This window comes from Bos indicus, chromosome 12 (genome assembly GCF_029378745.1).
Source record: "Bos indicus isolate NIAB-ARS_2022 breed Sahiwal x Tharparkar chromosome 12, NIAB-ARS_B.indTharparkar_mat_pri_1.0, whole genome shotgun sequence".
NCBI classification, from domain to species: domain Eukaryota; kingdom Metazoa; phylum Chordata; class Mammalia; order Artiodactyla; family Bovidae; genus Bos; species Bos indicus.
The window spans coordinates 89413983-89430085 of NC_091771.1; the positions used below are offsets into that span (position 1 = coordinate 89413983).

Consider the following 16103-nt stretch of genomic DNA (forward strand, 5'->3'; position numbering starts at 1 on the left):
CCGGGGAGGCTGGTGGCCAGACACCGGCGGCAGGCCGTCCCCAGCCCGCCCCATCCCCACACCCGAGTCTGGACATGCCCAGGGCGGAGGTGACACTGTGACTCAGGAGACCGGCTCAGAGTGGATCCAGCTCCACTTGGTTCTTTGGGGTCCTCACTCTTGGAACCTGGCTCCATCAGCCTGGAGAGGCCACCAAACACCAGGTGAGAGCCCAGAGCTGACACGCCTTCAGGGTGGGTCACACAGCACCGAAGAGCCCTCCAGATGGGCCAGACGGGCTGCATGGAGAAGCCGAGGACACGCTGCAGACTTCAGAGCAAACCGGGATGCGCGGTCTGGCTTCTGGAGGGGCAGACGCGGGGGCACAGACAGCAGGCCTCGGGCAGGCCTCAGGGACGGGGGTCTGTGTCCCACGGTGGCCCCTCTCCACACAAAGGCCACAGCCCCCTCCATACTCGGCACCTTTGCAAAGATGAGCCATTCTAGTCCATGAAGTTTTCTTCTTTAGTAAGTTTTGCATAAACAGAGGAAACGTGTGTAATCTGAAAAAAAAAATAGCTATAGTACCTGGAAAATTTAAATCAAATTCAGCTTGTAAAAAGAAATATTAAATTAACCAAACATTTTGATCACACAAAGTTTCAAATTTAACATAAAATTAAATGTATCCTGGATAATACAATAAAGAATACGCCATCTGTATAAACACTTTTAATAGAAACAATTACAAAGACGCCTTCACAAACAGTCCTCTTGAGAAGTAAACAGCAGCTGCCTGGGAGATGGAGTGGCCTTCGGGGGGTGTCACCAGCAGCCCGGCCAGCTGAGGCAGCAGCACTGAGGGCGAGTCCCAGGCCTTGGTGACGGGACGCTCATCAGCCGAGATGCCAGCAACATCATTCCCGGGACAAGACCCAAGAGGCTCCGCTGCAGAGCACGCGCTCCGGGCAGGAGGAGGACCAGGATCAGCCTGCCCTGTCCTCGGGCCGGGCCGTCAGCACACCGTGGACAGCGGGGGGAAAGGGTTCTGCTTGCTGACAACCAGCTTCTGGTGCTGGTGTGAGATATAGCCTTTGATGTGACCCTGGGGGACGGGAGAGACGGGGGCTTATGACTCTGAAGGTCAAGGCTGTCAGGGTGAATGAACTGGAGCCGGGGCACAGCACCCCCCACCCCCACCGCCCCAGCTATGGTGCGGTCAGCTTGCTGAGAGGACAACGAGTGTGTATACACACACACACACACACACACACCAGCCCCACCATGGCCTCTGGGGACACGGCGGGTACCAGATCCCCCAGCCTGGACGGAGCCCACACACCATGTAGATGAGGTTGGCCAGGATGCACTGGACCTCAGCGATGTCCACGTCCTCCACCTGCATGAACTTCAAGGCCACCAGGAATGCGTCCAGGGACAGCTGGTGGGTCTTGAGCAGCAAGTATCTGGAAGAGGCAGAGCTCAGGCTGTTGCTGGCGGGACACAAGGAGCAAGTGGGCAGGAGAACTTCTGCTCAGGAACACAGCACCTCCTGCCCGCCAGGAGCCTCAGAAAACAAAGCTTCCGGGTGTAACTGACTTTCCCACTTAAAGAGCCACCAATACAAGCACACTTGACTGAGTATTTCCTTGAATCTCAGACGCTTCCATTCTCACATTTCAACACCGCTCAAGTGGGGATGCGCCTGACAGGGGACTGTCAGGGGTCTGATGACCTGCGGGCCTCGCTAACCTGGACCAGAAGTCTGACCGAGATCCTGCTGCGACCAGGCCTCGGACAAGAGCCCGCTTCCGAGTTCCACAAAGAGACGAACAACTCCCTGACGCACAGGAGAGGTGGGAGGGTCAGCAGGTCAGGAGTAACGGAACGCACAGGAGAGGCGGGAGGGTCAGCGGGCTGGGAGTAACGGAACGCACAGGAGAGGCGGGAGGGTCAGCGGGCCGGGAGTAACGGAACGCACAGGAGAGGCGGGAGGGTCAGCGGGCCGGGAGTAACGGAACGCACAGGAGAGGCGGGAGGGTCAGCGGGCCAGGAGTAACGGAGACAGGCAGCAGTGCCACGCTCTGACCATCGTGTAGGTGCGTGCTCAGGGCTGGTGTCAGAACTCCTGCCAGAGTCCTCTCTTCACACAGCCCGAGCTTCTGCCCCGACTCCCTCAGCCTCACCTGCGCGCTCCCTCACCAGGAACTGTGCGCTCCTTCACCTGGGTGCGCCCTCGCCTGGGCCCTGGGCCACCCCTCCCTCATCTGGACCCTGTGCCCTCCCCCTGGACAGCACCAGCACCAAGGCCCAGGGCTGCAGATCAACTTCATCCCACGGAATCAGGAAGGAAGGCTGTGCTCACACTTTCTTAAAGAGATTCCTGTAGGTGATGATCTTCAGCTTCTCGAGGATGAGGAAGATGCCGCAGCGGATGAAGAAGGTCTCATGCGCGGCCAGGGCCTCGTTCAGAAGGAGGAGGTTCCCTTCGCTGGGCCACAGAGACGTGCAGATGCAGGCAGGGCACCGCCCAGGACAGGAGACAGGACCCCATTAGTTCCCTCGCAACACGCGGGCCTCTGCACAGACTTTATATTCTAAGCGGTCCCCAGGGAAAGAGAAGAAACTACCTCACAGCTCGGGTCACCTCCGCAAACTGCATGAGATGGTACTTCCTCAGAAGCTCAATGGTTGGCATGTGGCCCTGAGACAGAGTAATTTTCCAGAATAAGAACCTTCTCATTTTTAACAGAACTGTCTTTGATAAAAACCCTTACCAAGTTTTAAAAACTTTTAACCTGTGTTTCTCAGACTTTCTTCCAAAGTAACTGAACAAAAAATGCTTCCTAGTCAACTGGAAACAAACAAACGCCGGTCCAGACATCAGAACACCTGGACCAACGCAGCTCTGCCAACAGTGACCTGTGACCCTGACCTCGACCTGTGACCCTGACCTCGACCTTCTTGTTCACAATCACAGAGCAGGTGGCCCCTGCGGGAACACCAGGCTAGGACTTAGGGATTCAGACCCAGCTTCCAGAACAACGAGCCGAAAACCCGAGACTGGCTGTTCCACAAAGTCGGTGAGCCCTGGGGAGGGCTGTGCACTCTCTCCTCCCCACCACACGCTGTCCAGAGCTGGGCGAGCTTCAGCTGTGCCTGCTGCTTTGATAGTTTTTAAGAAACTTCAACGGGAGGAAAGGAAGCTCTATCACTGTTAGAATGTTTTAGTCAATTAACTTGCAAGTTACGTGCCTTTTTTTTTTTTTTATACAAGTACCAAAAACAACTTTCAGTGAGCAAGTGAGACACCCAGACAGGCTGGAATGATCTTCTCTCTCTTGGTTAATCCAGCTCTATTATTCTAGATTTTCAGGAGTAACAGACATAACATGCGTATTTTACCTGTCTCACGTATGTTAAACCTTTGAGTGAGGTAATCGTAGGAAAAAGGAAACAAAACCAGTCAAGTCTTTCTAGAAGGATCTGGAAATGTCAGTCACGGAGACAGTGGTTCGGGTCACACCTGAGGCTTGTTCCTCCTCTATTCTGGGGGTGCTCTCACATGTGGCTCTGTGCGAGACCCACCACACATGGGCTACGCTGTGAAATGACTACGCACTCCTTGTAGGGGACAGGCCCCCAGAGAGCTGGACAGACCACTTACCAGGAGCATCTTCACAGGAAGCAGGTAAATGAGGACCATTCTTTTGTTCTTCTGGCTGGAACGATGGCAGTGCTCAAAAGCAAAGGACAGGTACTCCTCAGCTGCAGAGTCAGCCACAGACATGGTCAGCCGTCCCCACCCTGTGCCTGGCGCCACACCCACCCTTACACAAGGGCCCAAAGGTTTCAGGGGCAACAGTGTCTCCCATCAACATTAACAGATCATTTTCCACAGGGTCGGCTATTCAAAAACATCCGAGAGAGCACTCAGCGAAGATTCAGAGGAGAAGCAAACCAATGCCTTCTGAGACTTAACCGAGTGTACAGCCAACCTGAACGGGGCAGGTCTGCTCTGCACGGGTGCCCCGCACATGGGTGCTCTCAATGGGAAACACCACGATATCGCTCCGTCTGTGACTGCTGATCACGAATGCAGAGTAACCAAGGACACAGGACCGACCACGAGTCAACTGTGGATTAACTCTCTCGCTGTTCAGCTATTCCAACGCTTCATATTTTAGGGGAGAGAAAAAGGTAGGGGACCGATCAAGGAAAGTCCTCTTTCAAAAGTTATACATATTGAAGGCAAGCTCTGGGACTTGGTGATGGACAGGAAAGCCTGGCATGCTGCACTTCATGGGGTCGCAAAGTTGGACACGACTGGGCGACTGAACTGAACTGATGTATTGAAAACTCTGTGAAAGGAAATGAAAAGTTGGTCTGCACAACCCCACGGAATAAGAAAACAGAGCTCTCATTATGAAAGAGCTGTTCTTTCTGTCATCAGAGCCTCTGTGGCTATTGACACGTGGAGTGAAAAGGCTCTTACGTCTCATATGGTGCCTGAAGTCACGTGGCTTCGCGTGTGAATAACTGTCAAGGAAGTGAGTTTTAAAAGTCTGATCTGAGAATAAGAGAAGAATCATAAAGGACCACCACATATTGGCCACTCCAAACTTTCAGAAAAATAAAATAAACAGCCTCCTGATCTTGAGAAAGAGAAGGACACAAACCACATAACGTGGTTTCGTGAAGGGGCAGCTCGGATGTGGCACTGACCCGCTGCCCCCAGCCACAGGCGCCGAGGCTGACACCAGCACAAGGGCACGTCCCCCGAGGCTGGAGCCGAGCCGCGAGCCGCCCAGCCCCCACGTGCTGTGCCGCCAGGACCCGCCGAGGCCGCAGGGAAGCACGGAGCACAGCCCACACGTGGGACAGACGTGCGTGGGTCCCTCCCCCAGGAAAGGACACAGCGGTGACGGGCTCGGACCTGGTGCCAAGCAAGAAACACAAACGGGATTTTCCTTTATGAACCGACTTGGTGTCGGAGCAACGCTGCTTGGACGCCGTGGACACCACGTCCGCCTCCGCACCAGAAGGCGGGCAGGTGCTCTGGGCCCCCAGCTGCTGGCGGCAGTCACGCACCTTGCTTGAAGTCGCTGTCGAACATGGCCTTGCGCCCCACGTAGTACCTGTAGGTCACCCTCTGGGCCGTGCTGTAGTCGTCCTTCAGGTTCGAGCTGTCGATGGCTCTGATGAGCGGTTTACACAGATGGAGCTTGTTGATCTAGAACAAGCAAGAATCTACTCCAGACGGTCTTCCAGGTCAACAGGCAGGACAGCCATCCACCCCTGGTCGCTAAGGACACGCCTCCTGAGGTGGGTTCACATGATCAGAGCTGAGGGCTCACTAAGGACACAGCACACCGCTGCTCCGTCCAGGCCAGGCCACAGGGGACGCCCACCTGCAGGGGGCTGACCGGACACGCTCCCCACCTGACCACACCATCGTCACACCCGGACCTGCGTGAGGTGCCAGCACTTGGCTCCCTGGAGCCTCAGAGGGTGGAGGTGAACAGAGATGACGCATGCAGAGCACTGACAACAGTCCCTGCACCCAGAGGCCCTCAACCAACACCAGCCCCAGGACTGTGCGTGGCCAGTGGGGACTGACTCTCAAGCCAGGCCTGGCAGGCCGGCTGACAAGGGACAGAAACGCTCTCTGGGAAGACAGGCAGAATTCAGGCAGACTCTACCTTAAAATAAATCTTGAATAACTGATTCACCAGAAACAGCATTCCCCACTTCTTGGAGTCCTCTATGCCAGCACGACTGCAGGGAAAGTAATGTTTTAAAGGTTACACAGGAAACAAAAAGTTTATGTGCAAATCACAAAGCAAACTTCCAAAATGAATTCGCATCCTGAGATAAAACCCCACAGTTCAAGTCAAATTCATGAAAGAACCTAACACTACAAAAGAAGGCGTGTCCTCCGACAGGTAAACCTGGAGAGATGCCCAGGAGTTCTGACACTGGCTGAGCATCTGGCGGGCGGCAGAGGAAAACTGCTCGGTCTGCAGCGATGCTGTGTAAGAGCGGACGGTTATCAAGCATTTGTGACACGTGGTGAAAGTACTTTCTCTTGTCATTACAACATCATGAACCACTGAGACACAACACACGAATTTCAGAAAGTGTGAGACCCAGCGCGCCGGCTGTGTGGGCCCAGAGGTGCGGTGCCCGATGTGTGCTGAGCATGAGAGACGATTCTTTTCTCTTATCCCTTACCAAGCAACGGATTATTCAAAGCAGAAACGTCCGTGGCCATGGGGTTACAGCCGCGGCCGCCCGCCCCAGACTCACGTGTCGCTGGCGCAGACGCGGAAGCAGCCCATCAGCAGCTCGGCCGCCTTCTCCAGCATGTCCCCCACCTTGCTCTTCCCCTTCTTCACCAGCTGCTGGTCTGCCTGACAGGAAGCAAAAGCCTTCACTTTTCATCTCCTCTTGATTCTTAATTAGAAAGAAAATCACCACACAGCCAGAAGTGAAAACGGACAACCTAGGGGCAGCCCCCAGGCTCTGAAGAGACCCCCAGGCTGTGCTGCAGCTTCTCAAAACCGTGGTGTCTACTGCTCGTTCCAACTTCCTACAGGCCAAACCGCTCTTCAACCAGTCAAACCAGTGCGCTGGTCACCGAGCTTTTAAGCCTGTGTTGCCCAAGCCACGTGCTGCTAAGAAGCCTTTTCTTACTTGTTACAAACGCCCTGACGACAGACGACACGGAGGGGGCGGCACAGAGAAGGCAGCAGGAGGCCTTGTGGGCGCCCTCACGCGGCCCCACTGCAGCTTGCCCGCTGCGTCCGCAGCACGCAGGCCTGCGTCCCCCTCCACCGACCAGCACAGCAAGCGTCTCTTCAGAGTCCGTGACGATGCAGTGAACGTGTCAGAGAGTCTTGGTCCCTGAATACTCACGTGGTGTTAGTGCTCCTCGTGATGAAGCAGGAAGCATGCACACAGCAAGTCTGCTTTTTAAGGTAAAGCGCCAGGGCCACTGTTTGGCCTGCGAGCTGGATGGGGAACAGACAGCCGTAGAGCCTGGCCGGCCAGCGTGGGCCCCCAGAACTGACAGCCACAGAGCCTGGCCGGCCAGCGTGGGCCCCCAGCCAGCATGAGTCTCTGGAAGGTGAAGGAAACAGGCCTGTCCCCCAGGAAACACTGACAGTACTTGCCAATGACAACATCTGCACTTTCAAGAACAACTTAGAATTTTGGAACACTCGTACTGACCACCAAGAGCCTGGCAGCTTTTCATTACTTCAAAACGTCTCTGAGGAGGTCACGGGAGAGACTGACAAGTGTAGAGTTTTCCTGGCTTCTGTTTTTTACATAATGAAATACGTCAACATTTGGAATGTCTGAGCAGCTCAGTGACTGAAATGTTTCCAGACGATCAGCCTTGGACATCACAAAATCGGGCAGGGCTGGAAGATCCATCTGCACCACTGGGGTTGGAGGTCACACTGCCGGCCTCAGAGGCCACACCATGACCAGCAGTAAAAACCACTCCTGGCACCTGAACAGGTGCCGCTCAGCCAAAGACGTCAGCCATCACCTGGAAAGGCTATCAGAACAGGCCTCTCGCTTCCACCCACGTCTGTGTGGAGCAGTCTGGCTTCACACACTCAACCACAACGATGCCCGGCACAGGGACCGCAGAAGCAGATGCGAGAATCCGAGTGGCTCGTTTCTATTTAGGAAGTCAGTGATGTTACGTGTAAAAGGTTCATCACTTGAGGGGTGTGAGTACACTAGAGACTGATGTAAACTACACAAGCAGCAACTCTGGGCACCCTTGACGGTTTCTGTGTACCTCCCTTCAGTTCCACGGCTTCCATTCGGGGCCGTTTTACATCTTCCATTTCTCTGCGGAGACGTCTGTTTCAGCACTTGCACTTGCTCCAGGGGTTTTACCACAAGATGGCTGGCGTGGAATCCCATCTGGGACCCGGCCCGCTGTTCCTGGACCCAGGACGCCCAGAAGACAAGAAGGACATGCAGGGAGCTCGCTGCTCTGCCCCTCTAACCTCTCAGAGCCTCACCGGCCTCAAGTTCCCAGCAGCGGGGAGAGGAAACACGTGCCTACACCCACGTGTCCAGAACCGGAAGTCAGCAACAGCCTTTGAAACGGTAAAGGGATGTGAGGACCAAAGAGTTAAGAACTGCTGCTCCCTGAGCGGCTGATGCTGCCAGGAAATGGACGCGTCAAGTCCAGGCCTTTGCCTCCTCGCAGCAGAGGCCCTTGGCTCCCCCGAGTCCGCCAAGGCGGCACCGGGCACGTCCTCACAGTAGACGAGGACAGGTCCTCAGCAGCGAGCCGAGCCGCCCCACTTTTGCTGCTCTGCACCAGGCGTATCTCGACCCCACGCATCCCTCAAAACTTGTGGGAAGAGTGACGTAAAATTACGCAACAGGTACAGTGAGTCTGGGTTTAAAGCAACAGTGACAGAAACTGCACTTACATTATTGGCAAATATGCGAAGGTCCAGCGCCACCGCGTACATGACGGGCAGAGCCCTGTGGGGCAAAAACAGGTGTGTGAGGCTCTGAGGGCAGAGGCTCCCTCACCAGAGCTGGGGACTCCCAGGGCCCCCACCCGCGACAGAGGTCCCCACCCCCACGGCGCCGTGGTCCTCCCCTCCCCTTCCTTCCAGGAGCCACGGCCCCTCCTGGTCTGTGCATCTGGCTGCAAGAGCTCCGCACCCGCTGACCCAGCCTCCCCAGAGGCCAGGGGCTCAGCCCTGACTGCCCCCCACCCCACGCTGGGCCAGGAATTCTCCTTCCCCCCACCACCACCTAAACGGCTCCATGAAAACAAGACCCGTGGTTCAGAATGATCTCCTAACAGAGCCCAAGGCGTGGAGCAGACAGATGTCGTCAAAAGACTTCTAGAATCTAGCTGGCAGTGTCAGCTTCATGTGTAAGACAGATCTTCAGTCAAAACTTTTTGTAAAAGGTATCTGTAAGCCTTCAGTTACTTTAGTATAAACAAAATTTCAGTATTTACCAAGACTTTTAATAAATCATAAGACAGTTTAAGATAACCCAAATATTCTATATCTGTCATCCCAAATGGACTGTAGTTGATCTACATCTTTTATCCAAGTTTAAAACCGAAAAGTGAAAGTGAAGGTTGCTCAGTCGTGTCCGACCTTTTGCAACCCCAAGGACTTCTCCAGGCCAGAAGACTGGAGTGGGTAGCCGTTCCCTCCTTCAAGGGATCTTCCCAACTGAGGGTTCAAACCCAGGTTTCCCACATTGCAGGTCGATTCTTTACCAGCTGAGCCACCAGGGAAGCCCAAGTAAGATCAAAATTGACAAAGGAAAAAAAGTTGTATTTAATACATATCTGGGGGCATGGAATGGCTGAAATAATACTTCATATTTACAGGAAAACATTGGAAATAATCTGGCTGACCTGCCATTTAAGTTTACACTGACTATTAAAATTCCAGTATCTGTGTTGGTATCATCCTATGTCAACACACAATATCAAATACCAACACAGAAAACACAATACATATTTATTTACAGTAAATCTTTTAAGAACTTCTGCTTTTGATAAAGAAGAAAGCCATTAGCTCATTTCCAGCTCTATCTATTCGTACTTACCAGTTTTCTTCTTTGTGGGCCTGAAATGCTCGCAGGAATGACGTGCTATGTTAAGGAAGGGCCTACATAAAAAGCTCAGGTGGTGCTACAAGTGAAAGGATGGCGAGCCCACGTTCTGCACCATGAGGGCTCCCGCGCCCCTCAGGAGGTTATGTGCCACAGCAGCAGGTTCTCGAAGGGGAGAAACACACGCGCCCACGTTATAGACACCTGAGTGTCATTCACGGTAAGTAAATACACTGACTTTACACAGCTTTTCCCCAAAGGAAGACAAAACACTGTTGTCTGAAGATTTTTTAAACTGGCAGTTTCACACATTTTATTTGGTTTCTCTGAGTCCCGATCATCCTAAGTTACATATAACGTGGTTAGGATCTCTAGTATAAAGCCTATTTCGTTGATTACAAAATTCTTTAATTCAAACGAGACTCAGTTGGTCAGTAACCAATTCTGTTCTGTGCATACCAGACAAGACGACTGAAGAGCAAGCGGCTGGAGGGATTCCCCGTTGGCCCAGCGGTTGGGGCTTGGTACCTTCACTGCCGGGACCTGGGTTCCATCCCTGGTCAGGAAACTAGGCTCCCACAAACCATGCAGTGAGGCCAAAAAAACCAACTAAAGTCTGGAGAGGCACATAACATGACCAGATGTGACCCACTGGCCACAGCCTCAGCCAGGAGACATCCCTGCAGTGATGAGGGCCAGAGCCGCCTGACCAAGGCCTCGGCAGGGTCCACTCCTCCCTGGGCCCGCCTGGATCTGGGAGTTCTTCCATTTCCACAAGGGGACTAACCCATCCCTTAACTACATGCAATTGCTTTAAAGGCAACAAAATACTATTCCTCACAATAGAATTAGATAAAACTCTTAACCATAACCAAGGTTCTTCCCTACTATGCAAGTGGCCGGACACCAGTGTGGAAGCTCACACTAAATTTAAGTACCTGAGTGGAGCAGCTAAATGAGTTTCTCTTCCAAAAGGTTTTAATTCTCCCTGATTAAAGGTATGACTCAGTGCTCGCTTCGGCAGCACATATACTAAAAGGTATGACTCAAACTGGTCTGATGTTTCGAGATCTCAGCCCCCACGTAACCGCTGCATCTGTCCCACACCGAACAGTAACGCACACGACAAAAGATATTGGACGATGACGGTCTGGCACTTGTACGCCTCGATGAAGTCGTGGTTCCCCACCGCATACGTGCACCTGCAGAGGGGGCAGCGGGGACTGAGGACGAGCGGCAGAGTGCCAAGAACCGGGTGCAAGCCACGCGGCCACACCGCTCATGGCCGCCACAGATGCCCTGCCCTCTACGGGCCCAGAGTGAAGCCGGAGCTCCTGCTAGCAGATCACAGAGGCTCACAGGAGGCCACTGGCTGAAAAAGGAAACCTCTCAAGTCCCAGAAGGAGAAGCTGGGCTGCAGAGGTTCCGCTGTTAACGTGCCAGTGGCCCTTCCCGGGCGTCAGGGGGCGAGGCTGTTGCACCCAGACGCCCGCTGGCAGCATCAGCATCAGTCAGTCCCTCCCCAAGCCCGAGCCTCAGCGCACACGGCATGGATCTAGGAAGACGCTTCAGGAACACAGTGGTACTCCAACTCGTCCAGAGGTCTCAGGGGGCCAGGCCTGCTCCGCCCCTGCAGTCCTCTGCCGGAGACACTGGCGGGCCATGTTGGCAGGAGGGCAGTCCAGACTACATGGTTTAGGACCCACGGCTTGGCCTGAATCGAGGCTTCAGAAGTGAAAATAGCAGACATGACGTGTAAATAAAAAGCAAAATTTCATTTGCTCCGCTCTGATCCAGTTTCTTTTCCAGTTCAAGGCAAAGAGGTTAAAAACTGGGCATTTCCGTGAAAAACGCCAAGTCAATGGTGGGCTGTACACCGTTCTGAATAAATGCCCACCACCCAGCCAGTGGAATGAGCATCAAATGCTTCTTCGAGCATCACAGAGAAGACACACAGACACACGATCACCATTTCACTAACTTTTAAAACACACATGGTCCCTGAGATGGAAAAGTTTATTAAATTTTAAAGTCTTTTAAGCTTCACAAGATTTTCACAGGTTTTACCAAAGTGCAATTACAAACATACTTTTCTACTTTTTCAAAGGAAATTTTTCAATGCTTCAAGATGGTGTAAAACCCCCCTAATCAAGCCAGCAACCTCCAGACTGGCTTGTTTCCTACCTCACCCACGGCTTACCTTAAGTGAGCTGCAAACATTTCGTCATAAGGGGGCTCTAAGACTTGTTGACACTTCTCTTCTGGAGAGGCCATCTGCATGCCAGTAAGAAGAACGGTAAAAAGAAACTTAACTGGGACAGAAAGAATGCAATGCGAAGGAAGAGATTCAGACAAACCTTTGTTTCAAGAGGATTTACACCTTATAGTTGTAGAAGCTCTTCACACGTTAGCAATTCAAAAAGCCGTTCATTACCTCCACACGCCTATCAAGCCCGACCTGCATGCAGGAGATGCACATGGTCTGCTTTGTCTACCATAGGTCAGGAAGCACTCCAGGCATGCTCACAGATGGCTCTGTGTATTTATTAAGCAGATACTGCGTGCCTAACAAAGGTAAGTAGGTCATGTGAGGTCGAAGGAGATGGAGACGATGCCTGGGGAGAGGGGAGATGGGGGGGTCCTCACCTCCTGCTGACAGACTGCCCACTCAGGAGTCCTGGGAGATGGCAGACACTCACCTGTCACCTGCCCTCTCCTCTCAGTGGCCAGATTTTCGATAATGTGTAACAGGACGGCTTACACAACAAGAAAGGGACTCGGGGACGCTACTCCGGCACCGTAACTATACTTGCATATCTATGTCAACAAATCTGAGAGGGGTGATGACATCACAGGAAAGGTCACCGCTCCACAATCTCTGACGAAACGACTGGGTGGACAAAGGCTGCCAGTAAGGGGAGCTGCTGATGGGAGGTTAGGCGGAGTTTTGTAATGAAGGGATCAGCCTCAGGTCACATATGGGCCAGCAGATGTGTTCCAGGGGCTACCTGCCAGCAAGCTGAACCTGAGACCCACCAAGACTCCACACACTTTCTTTCAAAAGAAAAGTTTAGCTCCTGGATAGAACACACTCCGATGCGTAATGGCAATCGACGAGGAAGTGGGCATTACTTCAACAAGGTTTCAACAGTGCTTTCCACAGAAGCTTCTACTCGGATACCATCTATCATCCGAATCAAGGATGCTTACATTTGAGAGCAGAGGCTGGCAGACATTCACATAAACAGCCAGCCAGGAAATGCTGCAGGCTCTGTGGGCCCAGGTCTGCCTCCATAGCCACAGGAGGTGTAAAACCTCCCTGGTAGCACCACCGCACAGCTGTGGGCTTCAGGGACAGACAGGCCTGCCTGAGCCTGAGCCCACGGCCTGTCCGCTGATCACCCCGTGACCCTGCTGCGCTTCTCTGAGCCCGGGAGAGTCCTGCGGCAATTACAGGCAGGAAGAAGCACAAACCTCAACACGGGCTCTGAGGCACAGTGCTCCATTAATGTTCAATCAATGAACTGAAATTAGGTAAACTGTGAAGGAACCCAGCGATTTTCAAATAAGAGCAGCACCAGTACCCTTCCCATTCACACCCTAAGCTTAGGAAGGTGGTGGCCCAGGGACCCTCCAGACACGTGCGTGCGTGGCCCCCCACCTACCTGAAGCCGTGGGTTCGCAACATGAGGATGCTTGAAAGACACCAGCTCTGCAAGGGACGCCCCATCTCTGGTGTCAATGGCTTCACAGACCTGAAGCATTTGGAGAGAAAAGAGCTGTTACGTGGAAAGTGAAACGCTTAACCCAGAAGAACCAAGGCAACACGCTGCAGCACTGCCCCTGCTGTGAGAGGGCTGGAGGCATAACCAGCACCCGCCACAGCGAGCAGACAAGCACTGCATCTCAAAATGAGATCTTCTGGAGGCAAACAGGTGACTTACAGTTAAAAACAGTGAAAAAGCGGAATCAGCCAGTGGTTTATTATTTGCTTACTAAAGAGGGTTAATTAGTCCAGTTTACTCAGTCATACTAATAAACATTTGAAGATCCACTTATACAGCTTACAAAAAAGAAAAGCTTGAAGATCACATATGTCCAAAACGGAAAGGAACTGCATGTGTTCTGACAGCATCCAAGAAACGAACAGATCTTATGAGCTTATGAAGGTGAAATCAAACCCCAGACCCAAAAGCCAATGGAAGTTATCAGAGACCACGGGAAACGCAAGATGTACAACTTGTCCACAGGTGGCCCCGGCCAAGGAGGCTGCAAAGGTGTGAATTAAGTCCAAGCTGTCAGGGTCACTGAAATTCAAGATACAATAAACTTTGGAAGCAAAGGAATAGGCAGGTTCTGACTGAGACAAGAAATGGGTGAAACCTGGGCTAACAGAGACAGTGAGCCTGGTGTCAGAGCATGGACTCTGGGGCCAGGATTCCTGGTCTGACTGTATCACCTACTTGCCCAGTGACCCTAGAGAGTCACTTAAGCTGCTCTGTGAAGTGGGACTTGTAATGGATCGACCTCCTAGGAAAATAGTGATGGTGGCAAGCTACCTCCCCCAACTCTGCAGTTAGGTGTGGGCAAGAAAATTGTGAGAAATATAAAAATGTACAGAAAATAAATGTTTATATACAAGAGATAAGATATAAAAAAGCATAAACTTCTAGAGAGATTCTATATCCACATTGGTTTTCCAATGTCTGTGTTCTTATTCAACTTTATATAAAAACTGATATTGAAAAATGTTAACTCTGCAAAGATAAGGCCAAAGTAGACATATCCTTAAAGAAAAAGTCTTAGGCATCAACCAGAAGACTGCAAACGAATGTATTATATTTGCAAGCTTTAAGTTAAAACAAAAACAAAAGCATGTATTTGTATTTTCATGATTCTTGTTTTAATCAGTTTTCTCAATGAACCATTAACCCTTAAGTTAACGGTTCCAATCTTGTTATACTATATTCAACTGCCAACTAGGTATCTTTGCCTGGTTGTCAGCAAACACCTCCAACACAACATGTCCAGAATAATTTATTTTTACTTCCAAATCGGTTCTGCTCATCTACTGTCAAGCTAGAAACCTGGGAATCAGTCTTGATTCCTTCCGGTGCCCCAAACACATACCTTTCCTAAGTCCTGGCAGTCTTCGGATATTTTTTAAAGTCCAGGCACCGCGCGCCCCGCCCCCCCTCCCCCCCCCCCCCCGCCCCGCCCCGCGCCTTTCCTTAATCCTATTACCAGGTTTCTAGCCCTGCGAATTAGCATAGCTCAGAGGAAAGGCTGTGTTAGTCGTTCAGTCGTGTCCTAGTTTTGGCGACCCCATGGGCTGTAGCCTGCCAGATCCCTCTGACCATGATTCTCCAAGCAAGAATACTGGAGTGGGCTGCCATTCCCTTCTCCAGCGGATCTCCCTGAACCAGGGATCAAACCTGGGTCTCCTGCATTGCAGGTGGATTCTTTACTGTCTGAGCCACCAGGGAAGCCGTTACAGTGTTTATGCTATGCTGTGCTTAGTTGCTCAGTCGTGTCTGAGTCTTTGGGACCCTATGGACAGTAGCCCACCAGGCTCCTCTGTCCACGGGATTCTCTAGGCCAGAATACTGGAGTGGGTTGCCATGCCCTCCTCCAGGGGATCTTCCCCACACAGGGATCGAACCTGGGTTTCCTGCATCGCAGGCGGATTCTTTACTGTCTGAGCTATCAGGGAAGCCCTGCTTCCAGCAAAGACTGTATGCTTTGAATCTGTCGATGCCTGTGTTCGCGCTGTGCTCCTGCGTTTACAGGCTGTGTGGACACAGCCCTGAGGGACACAATTACCGAAGGACGCAAGTCCGCTTGCAGGCGGACCCCAGCTGTCTCCGTCCCCAGCTCCCACCGCCCCTACACCGAGGGCGCGGCCGGCCCCCGGGACACACATCGGGTCTGCCTGCCGCCCGGTGGCCAACGGCGCGGGCGCAGCCGGCGAAAAGACCCCCCAAGCTCCCACTGCAGGGCACAAGAAAAGGCAGCGGGCGGGCAGGCGGCAGGCAGTCCGCAGACCGGGAACCTTACCTGCTGCAGGTACTGGTTGATGGTGATGTGCGCCATGGTCGCGCCCGCCGCCGCCGCCGCCGCCGCCGCGCGTCACTTCCGGGCCGCGGTCCGGACCCGACCCCGCGCCCCCGGCCCCGCCTTCCGCGCGCGTTGGTTCCGGAGGCGGTGTGTGCGCCGGAACGCGAGCCCCGGGCCGGCATGGCGGCGCGCCCGGGCTGAGGACGGCCGGGGGCTGCGCTGCGACTCCCTTCCCCCCTCGCGCGACCGCCTCATTGGCGTGCGGGTGCCCGGCCCCGCCGCTCCCTCGGCTGCTGCGGGTTCCTCACGGACCGCGGCGGACGCGGACTGCGGCGCCAGCGCGCTTGCGGCCGGGTCGGGCCGGGTCGGTTCGGGTCGGGGTCCGGCGCGCTCCGGGGCCTGAGGCGCGGGGTCGGGCCGGGCGGGTAGAGCGGGCGAGCCGGGCG

The 16103-nt window shown here is 53.4% G+C and overlaps 1 protein-coding gene across 5 annotated transcripts; it reads right to left on the reverse strand.

Moving 5' to 3' along the window:
• Nucleotides 1-696: 696 nt before the first annotated feature.
• PCID2 (PCI domain containing 2) lies at nt 697-16069 on the reverse strand. 5 transcript variants are annotated; one of them, XM_070800526.1, is made up of 15 exons: nt 15658-16069; nt 13266-13355; nt 11801-11874; nt 10737-10802; nt 9595-9636; nt 8445-8499; nt 6289-6392; nt 5682-5757; nt 5071-5212; nt 3647-3747; nt 2610-2683; nt 2345-2470; nt 1732-1819; nt 1322-1445; nt 697-1084 (listed from the first exon to the last, which is right to left on the reverse strand). In XM_070800526.1, the coding sequence occupies exons 1-14, from the start codon at nt 15691-15693 to the stop codon at nt 1356-1358; spliced, it is 1164 nt and encodes a 387-aa protein (XP_070656627.1). In that variant the 5' UTR covers nt 15694-16069; the 3' UTR covers nt 697-1084; nt 1322-1355. The 5 variants fall into 5 exon arrangements, with proteins under 5 accessions (XP_070656627.1, XP_019827341.1, XP_070656629.1 ...); XM_019971782.2 differs by lacking the exon at nt 1732-1819; XM_070800528.1 differs by lacking the exon at nt 1732-1819 and having other exon boundaries at nt 1318-1445.
• Between the last annotated feature and the right edge of the window lie 34 nt (nt 16070-16103).

Bases quoted from the DNA above. Each gene is read 5' to 3' on its own strand.
- PCID2 (XM_070800528.1), bottom strand. From the start codon at position 15,693: ATGGCGCACATCACCATCAACCAGTACCTGCAGCAG. The intron at 5,213-5,681 runs GTAGAGTCTGCC...TGCTTGTTCTAG, and splicing joins TATTCAAGATTTATTTTAAG to ATCAACAAGCTCCATCTGTG. The intron at 2,471-2,609 runs GTAGTTTCTTCT...TCTGTGGCCCAG, and splicing joins GAGGTGACCCGAGCTGTGAG to CGAAGGGAACCTCCTCCTTC.